At 51.4% G+C, this 21,285-nt stretch overlaps 1 protein-coding gene across 5 annotated transcripts; it reads right to left on the bottom strand.

The window, feature by feature from the left end:
• Positions 1-2,427: 2,427 nt before the first annotated feature.
• Positions 2,428-19,477, bottom strand: ABCB9 (ATP binding cassette subfamily B member 9). 5 transcript variants are annotated; one of them, XR_011741688.1, is made up of 14 exons: positions 19,388-19,477; positions 17,150-17,841; positions 16,807-16,921; positions 15,735-15,865; positions 14,630-14,835; positions 13,710-13,907; positions 12,000-12,128; positions 10,546-10,734; positions 9,849-10,022; positions 8,296-8,455; positions 7,871-8,007; positions 6,303-6,631; positions 4,779-4,878; positions 2,428-3,180 (listed from the first exon to the last, which is right to left on the bottom strand). XR_011741688.1 is itself a non-coding variant. In XM_071815977.1 (13 exons), the coding sequence occupies exons 1-13, from the start codon at positions 18,817-18,819 to the stop codon at positions 4,854-4,856; spliced, it is 2,622 nt and encodes an 873-aa protein (XP_071672078.1). In that variant the 5' UTR covers positions 18,820-19,101; the 3' UTR covers positions 4,484-4,853. The 5 variants fall into 5 exon arrangements, 2 of the variants coding, with proteins under 2 accessions (XP_071672078.1, XP_071672079.1); XR_011741689.1 differs by having other exon boundaries at positions 17,150-17,838; positions 19,388-19,463; XR_011741687.1 differs by lacking the exon at positions 19,388-19,477 and adding an exon at positions 18,683-19,101.
• Between the last annotated feature and the right edge of the window lie 1,808 nt (positions 19,478-21,285).

The raw sequence follows: 21,285 nt of genomic DNA, 5'->3' as shown, positions 1-21,285 counted from the left end.
GAGTGAATGTCAATAAAAGATCTATGAAAGGCATCTTTTGTGGTGAATTTAAATACTTCTGAAATGCAGCAAAAGCTCTGCATCCATTAAAACATTGTAGCTAAATTTTGCGCTTTTGATTTAGATCTATGAAGTCACCAACACTTTACTAGGCAATCTGTGGTACCACTTTGGAGCAGTAGCTCCCCAATTACTACTGATGGTAGCATAGCTGATAAAGACAATTATGCCTGGAAACAACTAATTGTGCTCATGGAGCCTAAGTTGTAAGCATCTCTAGGTGTGCAGCTCCTTCCTGGCCTGTTTTTGTAGCGACGGGACCATCAACGTGCTTGATTCCATGTGCGTAACACCGGAGAGAACCGGAGCCAGCGCCCGAGCCAAGGGAACAGGGCAGGGAATGACCATGTGTTCATTGTCCTTTGGAGCTGATGTGTTTGATGTATCATAACTGGAAGAAAAAAAATCAATGTACTGAATGAACGTAATTCATTACTCTGATGTAATGCTATTAATGACGTTGCGTTCAGGAAGTGACCTGGTACTTCCCAGGAGGGCTGAATGAAGATATGACTGCTATACATTTGTTCTTTCACCCTATAACTAAGCTCAGTGCCACTCAGCCCCCCAAAACCCCCTCTGTCGTTATTATCCATAGGTAATCAAGACCAACAATGTGACACTGCTGGATAAAGGCTTCCCATGCACCCGCAATGCGAACGAGGGTGTTGGGAGGCAGGTAAGAGCGGGTGTTTGCGCAGCAGGAAGCTGAGCTGAGCTCAGGGTGTGGAGAAGGTGATTAGTGACACGGACACGTGTCCGCTCACCCAGGTCACCGTGCCGGCCGGGTGCTGAGGTGTGCGCTGGACATCTCCTGTGTGGAGCTGCTCACAGCACCCGTGGGTCAGGAGCTGTGCCCCTTGGCGGGGGCGTGGGTCTGCACGGCCACTACAGCCCAGCCTCGTTATTTAGAACCAGTAGATAGTTGCCATGCCAGCACAATACCATATACTGTATTTGCACTTGCCCATCAAAAAGAGTTACACCCTTGTGTTAAACCAGGTTGTAAAGTCTGCACCTGCAAACATACACACATGTATAAATAGAGGAATTAGTTGAGGGATTAGAAGAAGCCCTTTCTTCCAAAGAACATCAGTGATTTTAACTCCATAGCATAGCTAAATAATTGGTATGGGGGGAGTGTGGTTTAGAAGAGTCTGACTCAGCTTCATGTTGTAGATCTAGTTTTACTGCTGCCTTGCTGTGTGATCCTGAGTGGATGCTTCGGCTTCCATAGTGCCCTTTGCTTAAAAAGATAAATAATAATAACTTCCCAGTCCCAGGTGAGGGTGGAGAGGAAAAGTTCACCCCGAATAATGCTGCAGAGATACTCGGGGTGAGCAGGTCTGCTGAAGGGCACTACAGTATGATAACAATTGTATTGTCAATGTGCTGTGGGGAAAGATGGTTTACAGTGACCTTCTAAGGAGCTTTTCTGTAACTATCCAACTAATTTATGTTGCATGGGGTTGATGGAAGTTCACTGCTCCAGACATCAGGAATGGATTATTTGAATTAGTCACTGGTAATCAGTATTAAAGTTAGAAGCCACATAGTGCAGAACAATGAGGTCCTCACAAAATGCACAAATGGACATAACTCATTTATGCTGAAGTGCAATATATATTGAAAAAAAAAAACACAAAAAAACTTCTCCCTGTGAAGATATGTTTGGTTTTTGGGGATGTTGGAGAGAGGTGTCTCTATTAAACATCTGGTGTGCTTTTGAGTACTTTGATCAGCATCTGCATGCGATCGAGTTTTAAATTTGGCCAGAAAATTGGCTGAGGTTGAGACAAGATAGGGGTCAGCTGCTTTTGTATAATCACATATTCCGCTTGGACAGGTAGGAAGGTGCCTTTCCATTCCTCGATCTTCATGAAAGATAAAGGTTTTGTGACAGCACATCACTCGGCCAGAATATGAAGGATTGCAGATAAACCAGGATTTCAGGCTACAGGGTTTATAAAATATTGCAGCGCTGCAGGCTGAGATTTATCAGCTACCCAGCCCTGGTTCCTCTTTGCCTTTGCTAAAATCCTTTTGAAGGGTGACAGCACTCACAAACATTGAAACTGCAAGCAGGCAAAGTACAGGAGTCAGGAGTTCTTACTACAGGAGAAATAGAACAAAAAAATCGGGAAGATTACAGTGGAAACCACGTCATGGTGAATAAGGAATCAGGCGTCAGGCTTGGGGAGAACTGGCATCCAGCCTAGTTTAAATTAGATGTTAGATTTTTTTCTTTTTAAACTCGATCTTGGATTTCCTTCTGTCACCTCATATCCTTTTACGGTCAGTAGCTCTGCAGCCATGCATATTTATTAGATTTAGACATATTTTGCAAGTCACCTTCACAACAACTTCTTTTCTTTTCCTGGAAAAACTGGTTGGTCACGTAGAGACTGAATTTGCAAGTCTAATCTTTGGCGCTTATTAACCCTTATTAGCCTGGTTGCTCAATGGACAGATAAATTTTCAGGCTTATTTGCAATTTAATTTCCTTCTCTATATTAATCACAGTACATACGCCTGTTTAGATTTCATAATCCAGATTCCTTCACACATGAAAATCACTTGCATATTCAGCATCGTGGGAGAGAAACAGTGGTCCTGTCTGAGAAAGAGCAATAATTAATTGTATTATACCGTACTCCTTCCTTTCAGGGAGCCACAGGCGTGAAAGAGCAGGTTTATACACCTGCAAACACCTTTGCCTTAAGCTCACAGTGAAGCTAGAGTAGAAAAAGCAGGTACTATTTTTCCTCCCCAGACTAAGACACGTCCCTGAACCCAAACTAGAAGCACTTTGTCTATTTGCTTGTGGTATTTCCAGACCTGCCCAGGGCCTCGAAAGCGCAGCCACTGCAACACAGACAGTTGCTCATTGAGGCAGAGGTTGGTGCACCGGGAGATGAGTTGTTGGAATAAGCACAGCTGTGTTTGTTCCATTACAGCGTGTTCTCATTTACTGGGTCAGGCAGCCACATACCTTGTCCATGCAGAGGCACGGGGTAAGTACGTGTCCTTGGGGAATCGCTAGGATTAGAGGATCTGCTCTTGAACTTCATCTTGGTTAGGGTTCTCTGACGTTTAAATCAAATAAAGCTGTGGTTATACCTATTACAGGGAATGGTGAGAGCTTATTAATAGTGAGGAAAAACAACCTGCCGTGGAGTATAGCGTCAAATTTAAACAATTGTGCTTTCAAACACATATTTGCTTCCAGTTCTGCCATGACAGTCTTCAAGCCGTACTCCCTGAGTTGAGGTTTCAGATAAACCCATCGGAGCTCCCAGCAAAAAAGACTCTTCCCTTTGAGGAGGAGAAACTTTTTATGTGCATCACTGTCATTGAGAAGCTCCTGAACAGATCTTGTTCATGTTCCCATGTAAACATCAACTCTGGGCAAAGCCACAGCCACTAAATACTACAGTTCAGGCTTTCAGAGCAAACAGTGGCCTTGTTTCCAGGAGAACAGCCCAAAACCCAGAGAGTGCCCACAGGCAGAGGAGCCCAGGGGACCAGGCAGCTCCAGGAGGTGGCTCATGTTCCAGCACTGGAGCAGTTCCCAGAGCTGCACCAGCTTAAGCTCATCTTTGCTGCTGGGCTTAGCTTGGCCAACAGGCATCTCTGACCCTGATTTTCACTTCAAAAAGAAGTTGTAGTTGGAATTAGTTTGAAAATCAGGGTTATTTTGAAAATGGTGTGTGGAGCTCCCACCACGCTTCCAGAAAACCCTTTCCAAGAAAACCATCGTGGCTTTAGCAGACAGACAGATGCATTTGTCACACACCAACAGCACAACGAACAGAGTTGTTTGAGCCATGAGATGTGAGGCTCAATGGAAAAGTAGTTTTGAGTTATCTGGATGCAGAAGCGAGAGTTCAGCACCTGAAAGCAAGAGTTCAGCTGGGCCCCGTTATCAGCTTGGACTGGTGTCACCAGCAGAGACAATTTGGTGTGTCCAACGTGCCATTTCAGTTGAAGCTGTTTGCAGCAGACCTGGGAGTACAATGCTGGGATTGTCATCACGACAGGCTTGGGAAGCAGGGCTCCCTTCCTGAAATCCACTGTCCTCTTTGCAATAAAAATAATCCAGTTGCCATTTTTGCAGCACTGCCTGAGAGGGACACGCACAATACGATCAAATTCTCTTTTCTGGCATCTCTTGTGCTAATGAGCATCGCCATACCAGCACTTCCCCAGGTAAGTCGGCTTCCCTAGTTCCCCCCCAGTTTTTTAATTAAGCAGAAATTAATTCCACTGCTATGAACCACTGGCCACATTCTGCTCACAGGTACTGATAAAAATGCAGAATGAATCGCTTGCCCTCTGGCACTGGGTGGAACCCCCAACCTCTTCATACCCACAGCGCACATTTTCATCAGGCAGGAATGCGTGGCCGTTTACCGAGGTGATGAACTGAGGAGTGATTTCGGTGAGCCTGCCGTGCACAACAGGGGTTTCCTAAGTGAAGGGAGATAAGCCAGAGAGCTCTCATTCTTCCTAGACATTGATTTTTATCGTACTACAAAAGCAAGCAGCAGAAAAGGATTCCAGTTGCAAAGCACTGTGCTTTGAGAACAGGTTAGTCTGCCTGTCTTTTCGTGCGAGACTGATTTCCGGATGGGATGCTGGATGAAAACAAGTTCTTAAACAGGTTATACCTACTGCTACGGCTCACAGTCATCATCAGATGCTGGTCTTTTACATACCTAATTCTCTGTAGGTTCTTCTTGGTATTCCCCGTGAGGGAGCCGGAGCACGTGCAGCTGTTTTCAGCCATCATCTCAGATGAACTTTACATTGAAAACCCTGAATGAAAAAATACCCCACTAGATTGGCTCGATGTCGAGTGGCAGAGGTAGTATTTTATTTTCTGAGCATCCCTCTTTGAGGACACTGAAGAATTTGTGAAACAGCACTAAACAAAACCGAAATATTGCCAAGAACGAAAATGCAAAACTGCCGAAAAGTAAAACACAGCAGCATTCAAATATTGGAAAACATGAGAGCTAAAGTGCTTCAGATAATTTCTTAACTATGCACAGTCTGAAGTCAATCTTCCCTGTGTAAATGCTATTTTTCAATAGCACCTGCCTGGCTGCAGAGGTTTCTTCACCAGTCTATGGCAGGATAACATGACTAAGCCAGAGCCATTAATCCAAAGGACTAGGAGCCACATATTTCTTTCTATCTCTCACACTAAAAGTTAATATTCAAAGAAACACATTTTAAAGTTCAGGCAGGACTTCAAGGAAAGTGACTGTACAGATTCCCCATGCAGTGAAGTCGCTAGCGTGGCCTGAAGCTGAACAAAGCTTTGGTGGGATTGATAAAGTGCTGTCTTTTAGTATTTTATGTCTGTCTTTAGTAGTGTTTTTATTTCAAACCAGCACCGGGGTTGTGAATTAAAAATAATTCTGAAATAACGGACCAATTGGATGCTGGAGCCAGACAGACATTGCACAGTGCACATAAATATATACTAAAAAAACCCCGAACCTGAACCAAAACCCCCAGAACCTAATGCAATTACGGTAAAACTTTTCCTCCTTAAAACCAAACACCCACCAAGCACCAAGAGCAAATCTAAAAGCAACATCTGCCTCCCGGTCCCCAGCAAGGATGGTTACTACATGGTACAAGCTCAGCAGCAATGGTTGTGAGCCTGAGCCCGCAGGCACTCAGTGCAAAATCCTCCCGCGCTCAGCCCCCAGAGCCACCCAGCTTTCCCCAAAGCCAGGGGGCTCCCTGCAGGCTTCAGCAGACTCTGGAGTGGCCCCAGAGATTGAGAGCAGGAGCAGGACCTTGTTTTACAGTCCCTGTTTTTTCTATCCAGCCACAAAAGCCACCCCCTGAAATTCCTGAAGGGGGTTTTCAATCCTCCCCTCCGTGCATGCATTTAACATCCATTACAGGTAGCAGCAGTTACACATGCATATCAGTGGGAGAAAAGTCCCAGTCGTTATTACTGGTAGGAAGAAAAGAAACCCAGTAGAAACGCTGGGAATTGCTAAAGACCCAACTCCCTTGAATAAATCCGTTTCCCTGTTTAACCAGCCGGCGTCTGCCAGCGATGCAGGAAGCTCGATAGTGCGTGTTTGTGTGTGCACGGGTGCGGGACGTGCGTGGGGGAAGCCAGCGGCCGGCGTTCTGCAGCACTGGCCCCTTGGCAAGCCGTCCCCCATCTCGATGTCCCAGCAAGCGTCTGGGGCGCCCGCCCTCACCGCTCTCACTTGTGAATCACGTTGTTATAATCGTCCTGCGCCATGGGATGGTCTATCCTGAACTCTTCCTCCAGCCCGCCGGGCGCCTTCGCCGAATCCCCCCGAGCTGCGGGTTGGTGACCGTCCGTGCCGGCCCCTTCCAGCCCCAGGATCTGTCTCTGCACCAGTTTGGAATAAAGGCCTCCTTCTTCTTTCATCAGCTCCTTGTGCGAGCCCTGCTGCACCACGCGGCCCTTGTCCAGCACAACGATGTTGTGTGCCTTCTCCACAGTGCTCAGCCTGTGAGCGATGACAAGCACCGTGTGGTTCTGCAAATCGCCGTAAATCGCCTGTTGAATCTGCGCAGGAGGAAAAAGGCGTTAGTGCCCGAGTATTGCTGGCTCCGCTTTGGAAGGGAGAGCAGCAGCTTTGTGGTTGGGGTTAGGAAACCTCTGGACCGGAGGTTTGCTTTTTGGCTACAGAGGACACAGGACTCCCTGCAGCACTACCAGCAGCAGCATGTCCACCCCAGCTCCCCAGTCAAGCTGTGCAGCCCAAAACACCATCTCGGTCCAGCCAGCCCCTAAAACACCAGCTGTGATCTGCAGACAGGTCTGATCCTGCACACTGGGTTCTCGGCAGAGCTGGGCCCCAAATTTGGAGGCCATGAGGTGTTGCCATGGGCTGCAGGAAGACAACAGCTGGTAAATACAGCTGCTCAGAAGAGCAGGGCTATAGCATGGGTGTCTCAAGGCAAAGCAAGAGAGAGTTGTTTCCCAGCCAAGAGACAGACAACAGCATTGAGGTCTAAAGGCGGGCAGATGGTCATCAGGCCACGTGTCGCATTGACACCCCGGGCTAGCCAAACCCAGCCCTGGACTAGCCAAACCCAGCCCCGGACTAGCCAAACCCAGCCCCGGACTAGCCAAACCCAGCCCCGGGCTGGCATCAGATCCCACACGCATGGCTGAGGACCTGCGAGCCCACGAGCTGCTCCAAGATCAGATGCTTGCGCTGCCCCGCACTGGGGACCAGCAGCGCTCGTGCTCCGGGACCGGGAGACACATCCTCACATCTCAACCTTGAGCTGGCTTTCCCTCCTGCCATTAAAGCAGTGAGGCCACTGGTAGAGCTGTTTGGTCATCTCATCCCTGACAGATAAACCAGCTCAGTTCACCAACAGCCCATGGACTTTCCTGCCAGCGTGGTTTCTTTGGTGCCTCAGCCAGGCTGTAGCTAGGGCCGTCCTACTCTGCCTGCTGCAGTACCAGTTTTTAGAGTCTTCCTCCATGTCCTGTCCTAAAAGGCTGCACAGTGCTGTTTTCTGCCAATTAACACTTTTCACATCAAAAATCAGCTGAGATTATCTTATCTGATTTCTCAGGCATTGGGTGCTGTGAGGACAAGATTAATTCCTTCCTGGTGGCTACAGCAGTGTTGGAAGCAAATTCCCGCTCAGGAATTAGCGTCTTACCCAAACCTCTGATGGCACCATGTCAAGACTAAGCTTGTCCAGAGGCTGGAAGCAACTGGAGCTACAGTCTTTCCTCCAAACCCAAATTGTCTCTTTGGCCCGAATGCCTGAGGCAGCTACTCACCGCGTGTTCGCTCTCCGCATCCAGCGCGCTCGTGGCTTCATCCAGGATGAGGATGGGGGGGCTTCGGATCAAGGCCCTGGCAATTGCCACTCTCTGCTTCTGGCCACCTGACAGCTGGGCTCCTTTTTCACCTGCCTCTGTTGGGTCAAAGGAGAGAGGAAGGGCTCAAAAATCAAAACCAAGAGCTGCCATCGAGTTCACCTCCCAGCCAGCAGATTCAGAGTGGTGTCACGCTTTGAAGCAAAGACGAGGTAGATGCTTCTGCTCACTTAGCAGAGCAGTTTAAATGAGTTAAGGCAGCTGCACCTCTCCATGGAACCATCCTTACATGACCACAAGACTCACGTCCATCACTACCTGCCTGACTTTTCACCTGAGAGGAGAGTCTCTGCGTTCCCTAGGCAATATTTTTAGGATTTTGGTACCTGTGTGGTAGCCGTCTTGTAACTCGGTGATGAAGCCATGCGCGTTGGCCTTCTGGGCAGCCTGAACAACCGACTCGAAGGAGGCCGAGGTTAAGCCGTAAGAAATATTATCTGCAATCGAGCGGGCGAACAGCACCGGCTCTTGGCTCACCAGGGAGATCTGCAGAATGGGAGGGAAGAGCAGGGGGTTGGAAGCAGAAGATGTGCCGGCGGCATCTCGGATCATCAGCATCTGTTCCTGCTGGGGAAGGACTCCAGTGGGCAGAGCTTCACCATTAAACCGAGATATAGAAGTGCCTCAATGTGAGCTTCTAATGAAGATACTAACGATGGGGTGCACAGTGGCAGCCCAAGCCCATTTTGCATCATTTGCTGGGAAACGATTTCACAGGAAAGAAAAACAATGCAATTCTGGTCCATTGGCATCTGGGACGGGCTTCCTTCTCCAAGACACTGCTGTGGTTTTGCTCCAGAACTGTCATTCCCATCACTGTTTGCTCTTCCCAGAATGGGAAACCAGTTGCTGGGACAAGGCCGGCTGGAGAGACCCTCTCCCAGGGTCTGGCTGATTTTCCATTCAAGACCAGTCATCATGCTTGGGCCAAATGAATGAGCCTCCTTAATCTTTTAATCCAAAATTAGCAAGTTAGGGACATAGCTGCTGCAATTCCCAAATTGCTTAGCAACAGCCTCCCTGTCCTACCTTCCAGCCGTTGTTCTTCGCTCTCACACTCCGCCTGCTTTGTCAAACACTCAATATTGAAATAAACTGAACCCTCCAAATTATTGCTCAGAACTGAGCATGAAGAGAGCCAGCAAGACTTGATCATATTTTAATTGACTTCTCCCCACACTCCTAACACCACACTGGGCTTTCTAAACAGCAAGACCAGCTTGTCTTTTAATTTTCACTCAGTGTGGGCAGGGAATGTAAATTAGCTACATGGACTTTGGCTTTCCAGCCTGTCTCTGATCAATTGTTTTCAGGTTTTCCTGCTGACTGATGAGGACATTTGCTCTGGGAGCAAAGAAAGGCAGCAGTTACTTGCAGAGGAGATGAAGGCTGATCTGTGCTGACAAATGGATGAGAATCAAGGGACCCAGACCCCTCTCCTGGGCAAACCACCCAGTCCCTCCGGTGCTCCAGCTGCCACCTGGATCCCGAGAGCTTTAACTCCCCATTAGCTGAGAATTACTTTAAGATCTTAAGGCAGAAGGTGCTGGAGGAATGCAAAACCCTTTTTCCAAACCTAGTTTAGACGATAATTAATCCAACAACCAAAAATATATTTCTACTGTGTTGGCCAAAAAATACAAAACAAAACATGTTTCTTGTTCTGTTTTTGGAAGATTTCCCCCTCCCCATGAAACCACCCTCCATCCCTCTCACTTCCACCCCCACAAAATATCTGCATTCATTTCCTGGACCACCTCCAGCTTTCTGGACATTTCAGAAGTCGTCAGATCAAATCCAAAGCACCACGCAACGCTACCATCCATCCCCTCTGATCGCGGCAGGCCACAGCTCGAATACACGTATCAGGCGCTCGTACCACGGAGTGCAGGTACTTGTGATCGTACATGTTAATGGGACGCCCGTCCAGCAGCACCTGCCCGTCTTGCAGAGGGTAGAAGTTCTCCAAGATGTTGACACAGGAGCTTTTCCCGCTTCCCGAAGGACCCACCAGCGCCGTCACTTTGCCGGGGTGCAGGATGAAGGACACATTCTGCAACACAGATGGGAGAGCAGGTTCAGGTCCTGGCTTGTCCCAGGCTCTATGCAAGAATGGGACCCAAAATCTGGCCATGGTGACCCCCCACCTTGGTGACGTGCCACATGAGCCATCTCTCCTGGCTCTGAGGAAGCAAGAAGCCTCCAAAATTGCTTCAAATTTGCCTGACACAGCAGGATCTCTAAAAACTGCAAAGCAAACTAACCTCTTTGCTGCTCCCCCTGCCTCCAGCCCTCCTCTCATGGAAACCATCTGCGACAGCTTGGCACAAAGCCCTGCACCATGCCTGAGCGGGGAACAAGGGTTTTATTAATAAATCCCATTCCTTGTAAGAAAGGCTGGCCCTAAACACCCGCTGTTCCATATAATCTCTTTTCCAACGTGCTGTCGAGCTCGCCTTTACGCATCTCTAAAGGCAGCTGACATTTCCCATGGGCTGGGGATGGGTTCTGGCCATGATGCAGAAGCGGCGCGTGATGCCTCGTGGTGGGGAGCGCCCTGCGCCCGCGGGGCTCACCTCGAGCACCTGCGTGGAGGAGCGAGTGCGGTAGGAAAACGTCACGTTTCTGAACTCCACCTTCCCGTCCACGTGGTCTGGGGCCAGGGACCCGTCATTCACCATTGTTGGCTTGCGGTCGATGAACTCAAACACCTTTTCGGCAGCTCCCACTCCCTGCATCAGGCCGCTGTAGACGGAGCCGACGGACTGGAAGGGAAGAGGCAATGGTGAGACTTCCCATGGGGTGGAAAAATCAATTGTAGAATCACAGAATTACTTTGGTTGGAAGAAACCCCCAAGATCATCCAGTCCACCTCTTAACCTAACACTGTCACTAAACTATGTCCCCAAGAACCTCATCTACACATCTTTTAAACCCCTCCAGGGATGGTGACTCTACCACTTCCCCGGGCAGCCTGTTCCAATGCCCAAGAGCCCTTTGGGGAAGAAATTCCAACAAAATCCTGCACTCATATTTCCCTGCCCAAGGTCAGCAGCTTCCTAAGCCAATGGTTAAACCAGGTTAATGTACAGCAGTACATCACCCCAGCCCCGAAGGCGCCGGCTCATTCCCAGCACACGTGTCCCAAACACACAGCAGCTCCAGGCTGGACCTTTCTAGGCAGCTGGTACGGCTGTTCCTGCCAGGATATGGTCCTGGTGGATTTACCTTTGTGCTTTCACAACTACAACCTCTGCACTCTGACACCTGGCATAACCCGCTGTCACATCGGCTCTTTGCAATGTTAAACCCAGAGTAGCTTGTACTGCAACTGTCCCTCCCATCAGGAGGGAAAAAAACCCAAACCAAACCGAACTCACACCAGAAACACAGCCTGGAAACACCACCAGAGCATGTAGTCATCAAACAGACGGTGAGAGCCGGGGGAGCTGCCTCCGGCTCTGCCACTCCACAAAGGCTGAAACGCCGCCGAAACCACGCTTGGCTGTGAGGAAACCTCGATTTGATCGTTTCTGCCTCGATTAGCCAAGCTTACGCCTTTGCAAGGGGAAGGCAGCCCTGGGTGGGCTCTACCCTCCCACCCACAATCCCATCTTGCTAACGTGCTGTCAACGCAGCAGCTTGCAGCCTATTCCAGGGGAAAAGAAAAAAAAAAGCAGCAATATAATTAAGTTTTTAATAAAGCCTGAAATTTAACAGGCAGCTTCGTAATCCCTGCATCCTCCACACCAAGAAACATGCTTGGGAGGCGGCCAGGACTCTGCCCTTCGGCCGGATCAGCCTGGCCCCTTTGGTCCCAGTTGCCTTACTGGGGGACGAGCTGTTTTGGGCATGTTCAGAGCGTGAAGCCACAGAAGGAGGGGAGTGGGGAGCAGAGGGGAGAAAGAGCCACAGAGCCACCAAGGAAACGTGTCTCAGGGAACTCAACACCCTGCAACTGCCCTGGGACCTTCTAGAGGACAAATATTGTCTCCATACGGGGTAGCCCGAGGGGGTAAAACAGGCTCACCTCCATGCAGTCTCCTAAAACGAACTCATAAATGATGAACGATATCAGGTTCCCACTTGTCATTTGCTCCGAGATCACCAGGTGCCCACCGTAGTAAAGGATGCTGACCTGGACCACCAGGAGAGTCAGCTGAAAGCAAGAAAACACCCCAAAAAAATCAGCAAGGACCACTGATATTTTGGTGCACTTTTGGTGCATTTGTAATTACTCACACAACAGCCCACAATTTATGTGCTGCCATTTATTCTTTGAGCCCCGAACGGAGCATCCCTGGCAGCTGACAGCCCCAGCAGCGAGCACCGGTGTGAGAAGGGAAAAGCAACTCAAGTACATGGGCTGATTTAAGGAGCTGGGCTGGTGTCTTTCAACAAAACACAAGTCCAGACGGGCAAGAGCCGAGGAGAGAGAATTTATCTTAAATAACAGAGCATCTCGTGAACTTCTCTCTTGGACTAATGTCCTCAAGTGTAATAATCCACACTCAAATTATCCAACACGTGCAGTCACCTCACCACTAAAATAAACTTTCTGTTAGATGAATGTGACACATTTTAATTTAGAGCACTAAATCGAGCCAAGCGTTAATGTGAAAAATCCTCTTTGCATGTACAAGTCCCTGAAGCATAACGTCAGCTCTGGCCTGAAATCAGGGGGGTACCAGCTACTCCAGAAAAGAGACAGATCAGCTCTGATATGACAAAGACCAGCCCCTGCCTTTATTCAGCTGGTTTTGTTCCATCCTGCCTGAGGTGCTCAAAAAAGCAGCGATGCCCTGGTGCTCTGTGCAACATTTGCAGGACATTTGCTGTAAATTCACACAGATTGGGGAAAAAAATTGCTCTTCTATTGCTCTGCCACAACCTGACCTTAAGATCCTGTGTTCCCTCTGAGAAAGACTCTTACCAGGCCTGTGCTAAATCCATCGGCTTCTTTTTACGCGAGCCCTGCAGGAGCAGTTTTTGAGGGTTTTTGCTGCCTTTGACTCAGTGGGATCTGTGCTGACCCAGTTTGTGCTCCAGCTTTACCTGGGAACGTTGCTAAAAAAGCTCTGATTTCGCCTCCGGACTTGGGGAGCCATAAAGTCTCTCATGGCTGCACGAGAGCACCATAACTTGCAAACCCTTCAGAGGCTACTGAGATCCTCGAATGCGCAGAGATAAGGGCAGCCTCATGTGAGGCTTTTGCACAGCCTGAGTTATCAGTCAATGCAGGAGAAGCCCCAAACCATCTGGCCTTAAATGATGAAAAAGCATTTAAAAACAAAAAAAACCAACCCAAACCCCAGCAGCCTCCCCCTGCCACCACCTACACACAGCAAATCTCCATTTCTGAGCAGAAGCTCAACCAACGCAGTGGCTGTTTCCCAGCCGGAGCCCCGGCGATGAGCTGGCACAGGCACGCAATGCAGTAACGCCAAAACATGGGCTTTTCCACGACCTTGAGTGGTTATCAGTTATATTATTTGCAAGAGAAAACAGACCGTTTGGTGGCAGGATGCCCTAAGGGGAATGGGAATATATTTTTTGATGAGTGAAATAAATAATAATCAAGAGCCAGAGGATTACTGGCAGCAGACGTCAAGGCTGGGCTCACCCCAAAAAGCTCCCTGGAGAAGCACACGCATCGCACCATGTACTTTTTGGGATCCAAAGCAACGTCCCTTGTCTGTCCCCAGCCCCGCATAGGGAAGCCCCATCACCAGCCACCTACCCCGCTGGACCAGACGTAGTAGGTGTAAGCCATGGACTCCCGCTTGTTGAGCTTGTACACCTGCTGCAGCTTCTGCCAGTACACGTTGGCCTCCGTCTCCTCGTTGGCGAAGCTGCGGACAGTCTTCATGGCCGAGATGGTCTCCTCGGCGGTGTTGTTGGCCTTGGCCAGCGCGTTCTGCACCTCCTTGGAGAGCTTCTGCAGGGGGAGGCAGAGGAGGCTCAGCGGGCGCCTACAGCACCCCAGGCTCTCCCTGCACACCCCGGGCTCCGCAAAAGAAGGCACGGTGACATCTTCTGAGACCATGGGCAATGCAGCTGAATACTGGGATACATCCCACACTTTGGGATGTTGTGCCATGAGGAGGAGGGATTTGTTGTGCTGTCCCCAAGGAGAGACTTTGGCTGCAGGAGCAGAGGTGCTGTGGCTGGGGCCACTTGGGAAGCTGAGCTGCTGCTCTCAGTGCCCTGATGGGACAGGCCAGCCCAGGAGCCCAGTTTCAAAGACGGGGACAGGTCTCACATGGGCCATGGGACACAGCATTAGCCACGGGGATGGCCCTTGGCCCACGCTAGCCCCAGGCAGAGTTCGGCACTGGGTTTAACCCCACTCAAGTCACTCTAAAGGGAGGGGAGTGGACAGATTGCATGAGGACAGACAGGCACATACAGGACATCCCATGGCCAAGCCACCTCTCCTGTCAGACCTGAGGTACTTCAACTCTTGAGCATGAAACAAGGTGAAAGCCAAGACTATGCTTATCTTCCCATACAGGTTTAATGCTGTTGTCCTGCCCCACTGCCAGCAGCAAAGCACCTGAGCATCAGCCCCACCAGCTTCAAGGCCACCCCAAGCCTCCATGATGGCTTCACAAGGGGAACAGCCCAGCATTGCGGCACACCGTGGCTTCTCCTGCCTACCTGGTAGTACTTCCCATAGACATCAGACACCAGCATGATGATGGGGAAGCCCATGAAGGTGACGAGTGAGAGCTTCCAGGAGAGGCTGAACATGAAGAAGATCACCCCCGTGGCCTTCACCACATTGCGCAGGAAGATGTTGATGTTCTGGGAGACCAGGTCACTCACAATGGTCGTGTCCGATGTCAGGCGGGAGATGATGTCCCCTGCAGTAACGAGGGGATGGGGAGGGGAAGAGCAGGAACACGTCACCACCGCAGGTCACTGTTGAGCCATGTCCCATGTCCCATGCCAAAGGCCAGAAGAGCCACCAAGGGGTGAAGCTCCTGTGATGTCCTTTGGTGGAACCAAATGTTGGTTCTAGACAGCCAGCAAACATCACCCTGAATTCCTAAATACTAGGCCCGTGTTTGGGGGTTGGACTAGATGACCCTTGAAGGTTCCTTCCAACCCAAACCATTCGATGATTCTGAGTCCAGCTGAACTTCCATACTTGTGTGTGTTAGTCCAGGGTTACTTGTATCCCACTTACAGTAACATCTCTGGTGTCCTCAGATACCAGAGCACCGTGCAGCAATCGCTAAATATGGCAACAGCCTCAAAACTAAAAATATCACCGAAAAGAAATTAGATGTGGGAAAAGTTACAGCAGATTGGGACCACACCAGAGTGGCACAGACTGGGACAGGACAGAGTGACAAGCAAGGAAAGCCACAAGCATGGCCAGAAAACTTCACACATCTGAGGTTCCCCATGCCGGGAGCAGAGCTGGAGAGCAGCTGAGCAGTGGGCACTGTGGGAGGTACGGGAGGAGGAAAGGAGGTGTTTTGGGGATGACTGGAGATGAACAAATCAGCCCCAGGGCTGCTGGATGTCAGGCTGATCGGTGGCCATGGGACATCCCCAGGGCTCTGGGCAATCCTGTCCCAACCCCACGGTGGGAAGTACCCCAAAGAGTTTTCCGTTGTTGTTTCTAACCATGAGCGTTTGGGTGTCGTCCCCGGCTGCCCCCAATCTGCTGCGTGCTGGTGGGGCAAACCCAGGGGAAAAAAATACAGGTCGGAACAGAGGGGTGAGAGCAAATCTGGAGGAAAGAGGAACCAACCTGTGCGGTTCTCATCAAAGAAACTCATCTCCTGAGCCACCAGTGACCTGAAGAGGCAGTTGCGAAGGCGAATATTCAGTCTTGCAAATATAAGCGTAAACACGCCGCCCCGGATACCTGCGGCAAATGAGCTAATTGCAGATAAGAAACGTTATAGACCAATGGACATGAAACTCGCTCCTCAGCAACACAAACAACCTGACACTCAGGCCAAGGCCTTGGGCAATGCTGTGCTGGTACCACCTTCCACCCCGGGGAAGCGATGGCTAAACCAACCCACACCTCCTCTGGGTGCTACCAGCGTGGGGACAGCTGGTGCTAATCCTGTAGTGACGAGCTTCCGGGGGGGACACAGCCCTGCAGGGTTGGAGAAGGTCCAGAGGAGGCGATGAAGATGATCCAAGGGCTGGGAGGGCACGCCAAGAGATCTGGGGCTGTTCAGCCTGGAGAAGCTCCAGGAAGACCTTATTGCACCTTTCAGTGCTTAAAAGGAGACAATAAGAAAGATGGGGACAGACTTTTCAGCAGAGCCTGTTGTGAGAGGACAAGGGGTGATGGTTTTAAACTAAGAGAGAGGAGATTCAGGCTGGACATGAGGAAGAAATTGTTGCCTCTGAGGGTGGTGAGAGCCTGGCCCAGGTTGACCAGAGAGCTGGTGGATGAACCATCCCTGGAGACATCCCAGGCCAGGCTGGACGGGGTTCTGAGCAACCTGAGCTGGTGAAGATGTCCCTGCTCATGGCAGGGGTGGCACTGGATGAACTTTGAAGGTCCCTTCAACCCAAACTATTCTGTGATTCTATGATACCATTCCCCAGGGAGCCCATCCCGTGTCTGCTCCTGCTCTCCCACCACCAGCAGATATGCAGAGCTACGCAATGGCCTCATGACTGCCACCACAGCCTCTCTGCACTGTGACAGCGCAGAGAAATCAAAGCACGTCCCTGAGGTCTGGCAGGGACCCGGCGGAGCAGCAGCAGGTGAGACGGCCCGTGCCCACCACCACCATGAGCTCCTGCTGGAAAACCCCAAACTCCTCCTGGTTGGGGCCAAAACCAGCCCCTGCGATTACCTTCCTATGGCGAGCAGCGACATGACCAGCACTGCTGTGGAGAAGCGGTCCATGCTTTTCTGCACCACGATGCCATCAATGGCCAGCCCTGTGTAGTAGGGCAGGAAGGTCTCTCCTGCCAGACAAACATAAGAACAAGGGGGTTCAGCCCTACCACGTGGGATCAGCACAGGATGTGTATTTCCACCTGCGATGGCCTGTGGACAACCTCATCCTCACCATGGAGACATCTGGCCATCGCATGAGATATCTCAGGAGGTCCTGCCCTTAGAGGCACTCAGGCATCTTTAATTTCCCTGTGTATTTTATCCCCTACCGCAGCCCTCCTGGTCCCTTTGCTCACCCAGCGCAGCCACGAGGAGGAAGAAGGAGGCAATGCCCAGGAGGAAGGCGTCTGGCTTGGTGTAGGACAGCAGTTTATGGATGGTGGGACTCGCTGCCTCCTCCTGCTTGCCCCTCTGGGCGCTGCCATCACAGCTCTCCTCCGCCTCGGTGCGGGACTCGGAGCTGGGCCCCAGCGCCTCACGGGAGGAGGTGACACAGGCCAGCAGCTGCCACAGCCCAAAGGTGGCCGCCAGCGCCACGTAGGTCCAGGCAAAGAGCCCCCAGAACCAGGGGTCCCTGATGGTCCTCCGCACCTCCGAGTAGAGCAGCAGCTTCACCATCATGTAGATGCCCATGAGGAGGCAGACGATGGCGATGAAGGTCCGCGATGCCCTGAGGCGCCGGGGGCCGTAGGCTGTGTTGGTGGCCACCCCGATGGCAGCCCCCAGCAGCACACAGCTGCGGTACAGGCAGCCCCCCCAGATGTCCAGCATCGAGTTGAAGATGTTGAAGTGCCGCAGGTCCTGCAGGATGTCCTGGCTGCCCCGGCCGTGGGTGTAGAGCAGCGTGGTGACCACCACATCGGTCCCACTGAGTGCCAGTGTGCTGGCCACTGCCTTCCATGCGCGCATCCTCGCCACCAGGCTGGGGGGGCACCGAGGCAGTAGGAGTGGCCCTAGCACGAGGAGGACGTGGTCATGTCGGTCTCTGCTGTGGGGCAAGAAGAGGGAGCCAGGGTTGTTATTTGCTCTGGGAAGGTGGTGGGAAAAGGAAAGCAGGATGGGGGGACAACCATGCCAGGTCCCCACCAGCCTGTCCTGACCCTGGACACCACTACCTGTTCCTTCCTCCACTCCCCTGCTGCACAAGCTCCAAAATATTTCATAAAATGAGAAGCACAAATGAAGACAAACTTCCCTCCCAGAAGCTTGTGCCCGTCCTGAACCCCACAGCAGAAATGTGCACATCTTGGTGGGAAACTTTGTCCCCACTTGCTGCGGTGGCTGCGGGGCCATGAGGTCCCCAGCAGCTGCGTGATGCTGGGACATCTGCGCAGCCCACGTGTCCTGCACTACAGAGCCATGTAGGTGTTAAACTCGGACACTCATGACCTGAGAGTCCCTCTCACCTTTCCCAGGACAAATCTGAAACTGAATATCTGATGAAAACCCTATGAAAAGAAAAGGGAGAGCAGCTCGGCTTTGAAACAGATCCCCCTCATCAAAAAAAGAATAAATCATAGACATAGCAGCCTGTCACACCTTGCTGTCCCCAGCCAGCTTGAATATTAATTCGGGGTAACCCACTAAACCCGCTACACTGTCAGCATGCAATTCGGCAACACAACAGAAGAGGAAACTAAATTCCCAGGAGGAAATTAAAAGGGGGATGGAAATCCACAGCTGCAACCCATGGGAAGGGGAGGCCCCAGCGCAGGACACCAGCTGTCACCTGTGGGTCTGACCGGTGACAGCGATGGTGGGGCTGGGTCTGAATTTACATGGAAAAGGGTGAAAAGCTCAATTTCCTTTAAATCAAGCAAGCTGCTCACCTGCTCCTGCGCTGTGCCCAGAGGTGCCACGTGTCGGCACGAGGGAGGTGCCCGATCCTCAGATTTGTGCTGGCCAAGCAGCTCATGACGGTGTGCGGTGCAGAAGGCACAACACAAAGGTTGCTGTGCTTGGCCATGCCCAGGTCTGCGTGACCGCAGCCGTCTCCACAGCCACCCGAAAGCAAAGCACAGGCAAAAGGGCAGCGCTGGGCACTGGCCAAGCAGCACCCTTGGCTGAGAGGGGCTTGGTGGTTGGGCAGATGGGATAAAAAGCTAAAGAGTAGGGGAAAACGGGGCAGAAGCTGCAATATGGGGGTGAGGGAGGGGTTGTGGGGTGGGTGGGGAAGGAGGGATGGAGGCGAAGTGGAGCAGCGGTGTCAGGGAGGAGCTGGACCAGCTTCCCAGGGTGCTCGCTGCTGCCATCCGCTGCAAAGCTGCGCGGATCCGGCCCGGGGGAGAAGGAGGAGGAGGAGGAAGAGGAGGAAGCGGCCACCGCAGCTCCCTGCCACCCGCAAAGGTGTCCCCAGCTCCACAGAAGGTCCCCAACCTCCTCCCTGCCTCCCCTCGGGACGAGATGCTCCTCCCGAGGGGGAACGCCCGGGGAGGGCCGTGCCCGCCATAGCAAGGTGAAGGGGCAAACACACCGTTTCTCCCCTTTACCGACCAAGGGCAACTCACTCCCGACCCGCCCGGACGGGCTCTTACCGGTGGCGGGGGCATCAACGGACACCGGCGCGGTCCGAGCGGGCGGCGGCGCGTCCCGGGAACAAGGTCGGCAAGGGGCGGGGCTTATGATGTGGCCCCGCCCATGACCACGCCCAATCGCTGCGGCGCGGTCCTGGCTCCGCCCCCTCCCGCCCGTTAACGGGACAGGGCGGCAACGGGGGGCCCGGTGTTCCCCGGTACCGCGCTGGGCAAACCCTGCCCCGACCAGCCCCAGGGTTTCCCTCATTTTAGAAAATATAGATACATATTTTTTCCCCCCCCACAAAAAAACATTATTTAAAAAAAAATTATCTTTATCGGTTTTATTTAATTTCTGCAGCAGAGGGAGAAAAATACAACACACGACTCGGCTTCAAAAGCAATCAGCACAAGGGCTCAACATCCTTTTTTTTCCTTTAAATTAATTCCTAAATAGGGATTTGACATGGTTCTAAATTAACCCCTAAACAGGGGTTCCACAGGGGTTTAAATTAACCCCTAACATGATGAGGGATGCAGTTTCAAGAAATCCAGCTTGTAAGTTATTTTTCCCCCTTGAAATTGCTGTGCCAGCTCCACAGGGATGGCAGCGCTCAGGCTCCTCCCTGGGTGGCATCTGTGCATCCAGCACATATACAGGCAGAGGAACTAACTGGTGTCATTATCCTCATTTTCCTGCATTTTTGGACCACTGGGCTTAAAAACACACCTATAACCCTCACCAGTGTAGGAACAGCCCACAGGATTCCTAGAATTCATTCAGTTTCTGGAGAGAATGGAATGGCGACATTAAAAAGGGAAAATTCATTTTTCTCTGCCTGGATAACCAAAATTTAAAATACCCACTTTCTATTGTCAATTTTATTTCTGCTAATTAATGCTTAAAATAAAAAAAAAAAAGCTCACTCCAAGCCATTCCCATGTCCACCAGGAATGCTGTCAGACCTGGGCTGACTCCTCCCGGTTCAGGGGAACCGTGGGGAGGACAGGTTTAACCTGTAGGAAACAAACTGCGATCTAGCTAAAGCCAGGTCTAGTCTCTGGTTCTCACCTGCACCCAGATCACCCCCTGGGCGTTGATGCTATTGCTCCCCAAGGGGCAGTTTCCACACCATAGTCCAAAACATAAAAGAGGCTGGATGGTGCCACCTCCCTCGGTCAGAGCGATGGTCCAGGGGCAAAGCTGGACTGGGAAGGGACTGAACAGACATCTTTGTCTGAACCTTCCCCTTCCTTTCCCCCAGGACAGGGCATGCACGTCTGCGCCCTGGTCTCCCAGGTAGCTGGGCCACAAACCTCAGGGACAGTCCGTGCTACTGTCCCCAGCCCCACAGGACCCCCCCAAAAAGCCCCAGAGACTAACTGGTTTTCTTCAGGCCAGACAAACTCTGCTCGGGTGGCAGGACCGTCTCGATCTGAAACGACACAAACTGCCCCTTCTTCAGCTTCTTCAGAGAGGTGGCAGCGCTGCCCCCAAACACGTTGTCTTCCACTTTGAAGGCGAGCGAGGACAGGCCCCGGCTTTTCCTCTTCACGCTCTTCCGCCCCTGCTTGTAGGCTGCCGTCATGTTGGCGATCACCTGCGAAGCAGATTATTTGGGTTCGGCCTCGAGATGCTGATTAAAGATCAACTCGCAGCTGTCTCACGTGAGCTCGGGCAGTGAGTCGGTGTTGCAGCGTGCAGAGCTCGGCTTGGCAAGGCCAGGCTGTGCCAGCAAGCGCCAGCTCAGCTCCTTGCACCCCAGGGCAGGGGAGGGACTAAGCAAGGTCTTTGCAGCCTTATTCTCACTAAGCCCAAACTAGGAGACTTTAAGAAACCGTGATTTCATGGCTGTGCTCAGAGGAGCTGTTTCTTCTCCATCAGTAGAGGGCAGAAGTGGATCGAGGCTGGAGTAACA

Source organism: Patagioenas fasciata, chromosome 17 (genome assembly GCF_037038585.1).
Source record: "Patagioenas fasciata isolate bPatFas1 chromosome 17, bPatFas1.hap1, whole genome shotgun sequence".
Taxonomy (NCBI): Eukaryota; Metazoa; Chordata; class Aves; order Columbiformes; family Columbidae; genus Patagioenas; species Patagioenas fasciata.
This window is presented reverse-complemented; position numbering and strand designations above follow the sequence as displayed.

Bases quoted from the DNA above. Each gene is read 5' to 3' on its own strand.
- ABCB9 (XM_071815977.1), bottom strand. From the start codon at position 18,819: ATGGCCAAGCACAGCAACCTTTGTGTTGTGCCTTCTGCACCGCACACC. The intron at 14,836-15,734 runs GTTGGTTCCTCT...TCGTTACTGCAG, and splicing joins CTTTGATGAGAACCGCACAG to GGGACATCATCTCCCGCCTG. The intron at 10,023-10,545 runs GTGAGCCCCGCG...TCTGTGTTGCAG, and splicing joins CCTCCACGCAGGTGCTCGAG to AATGTGTCCTTCATCCTGCA.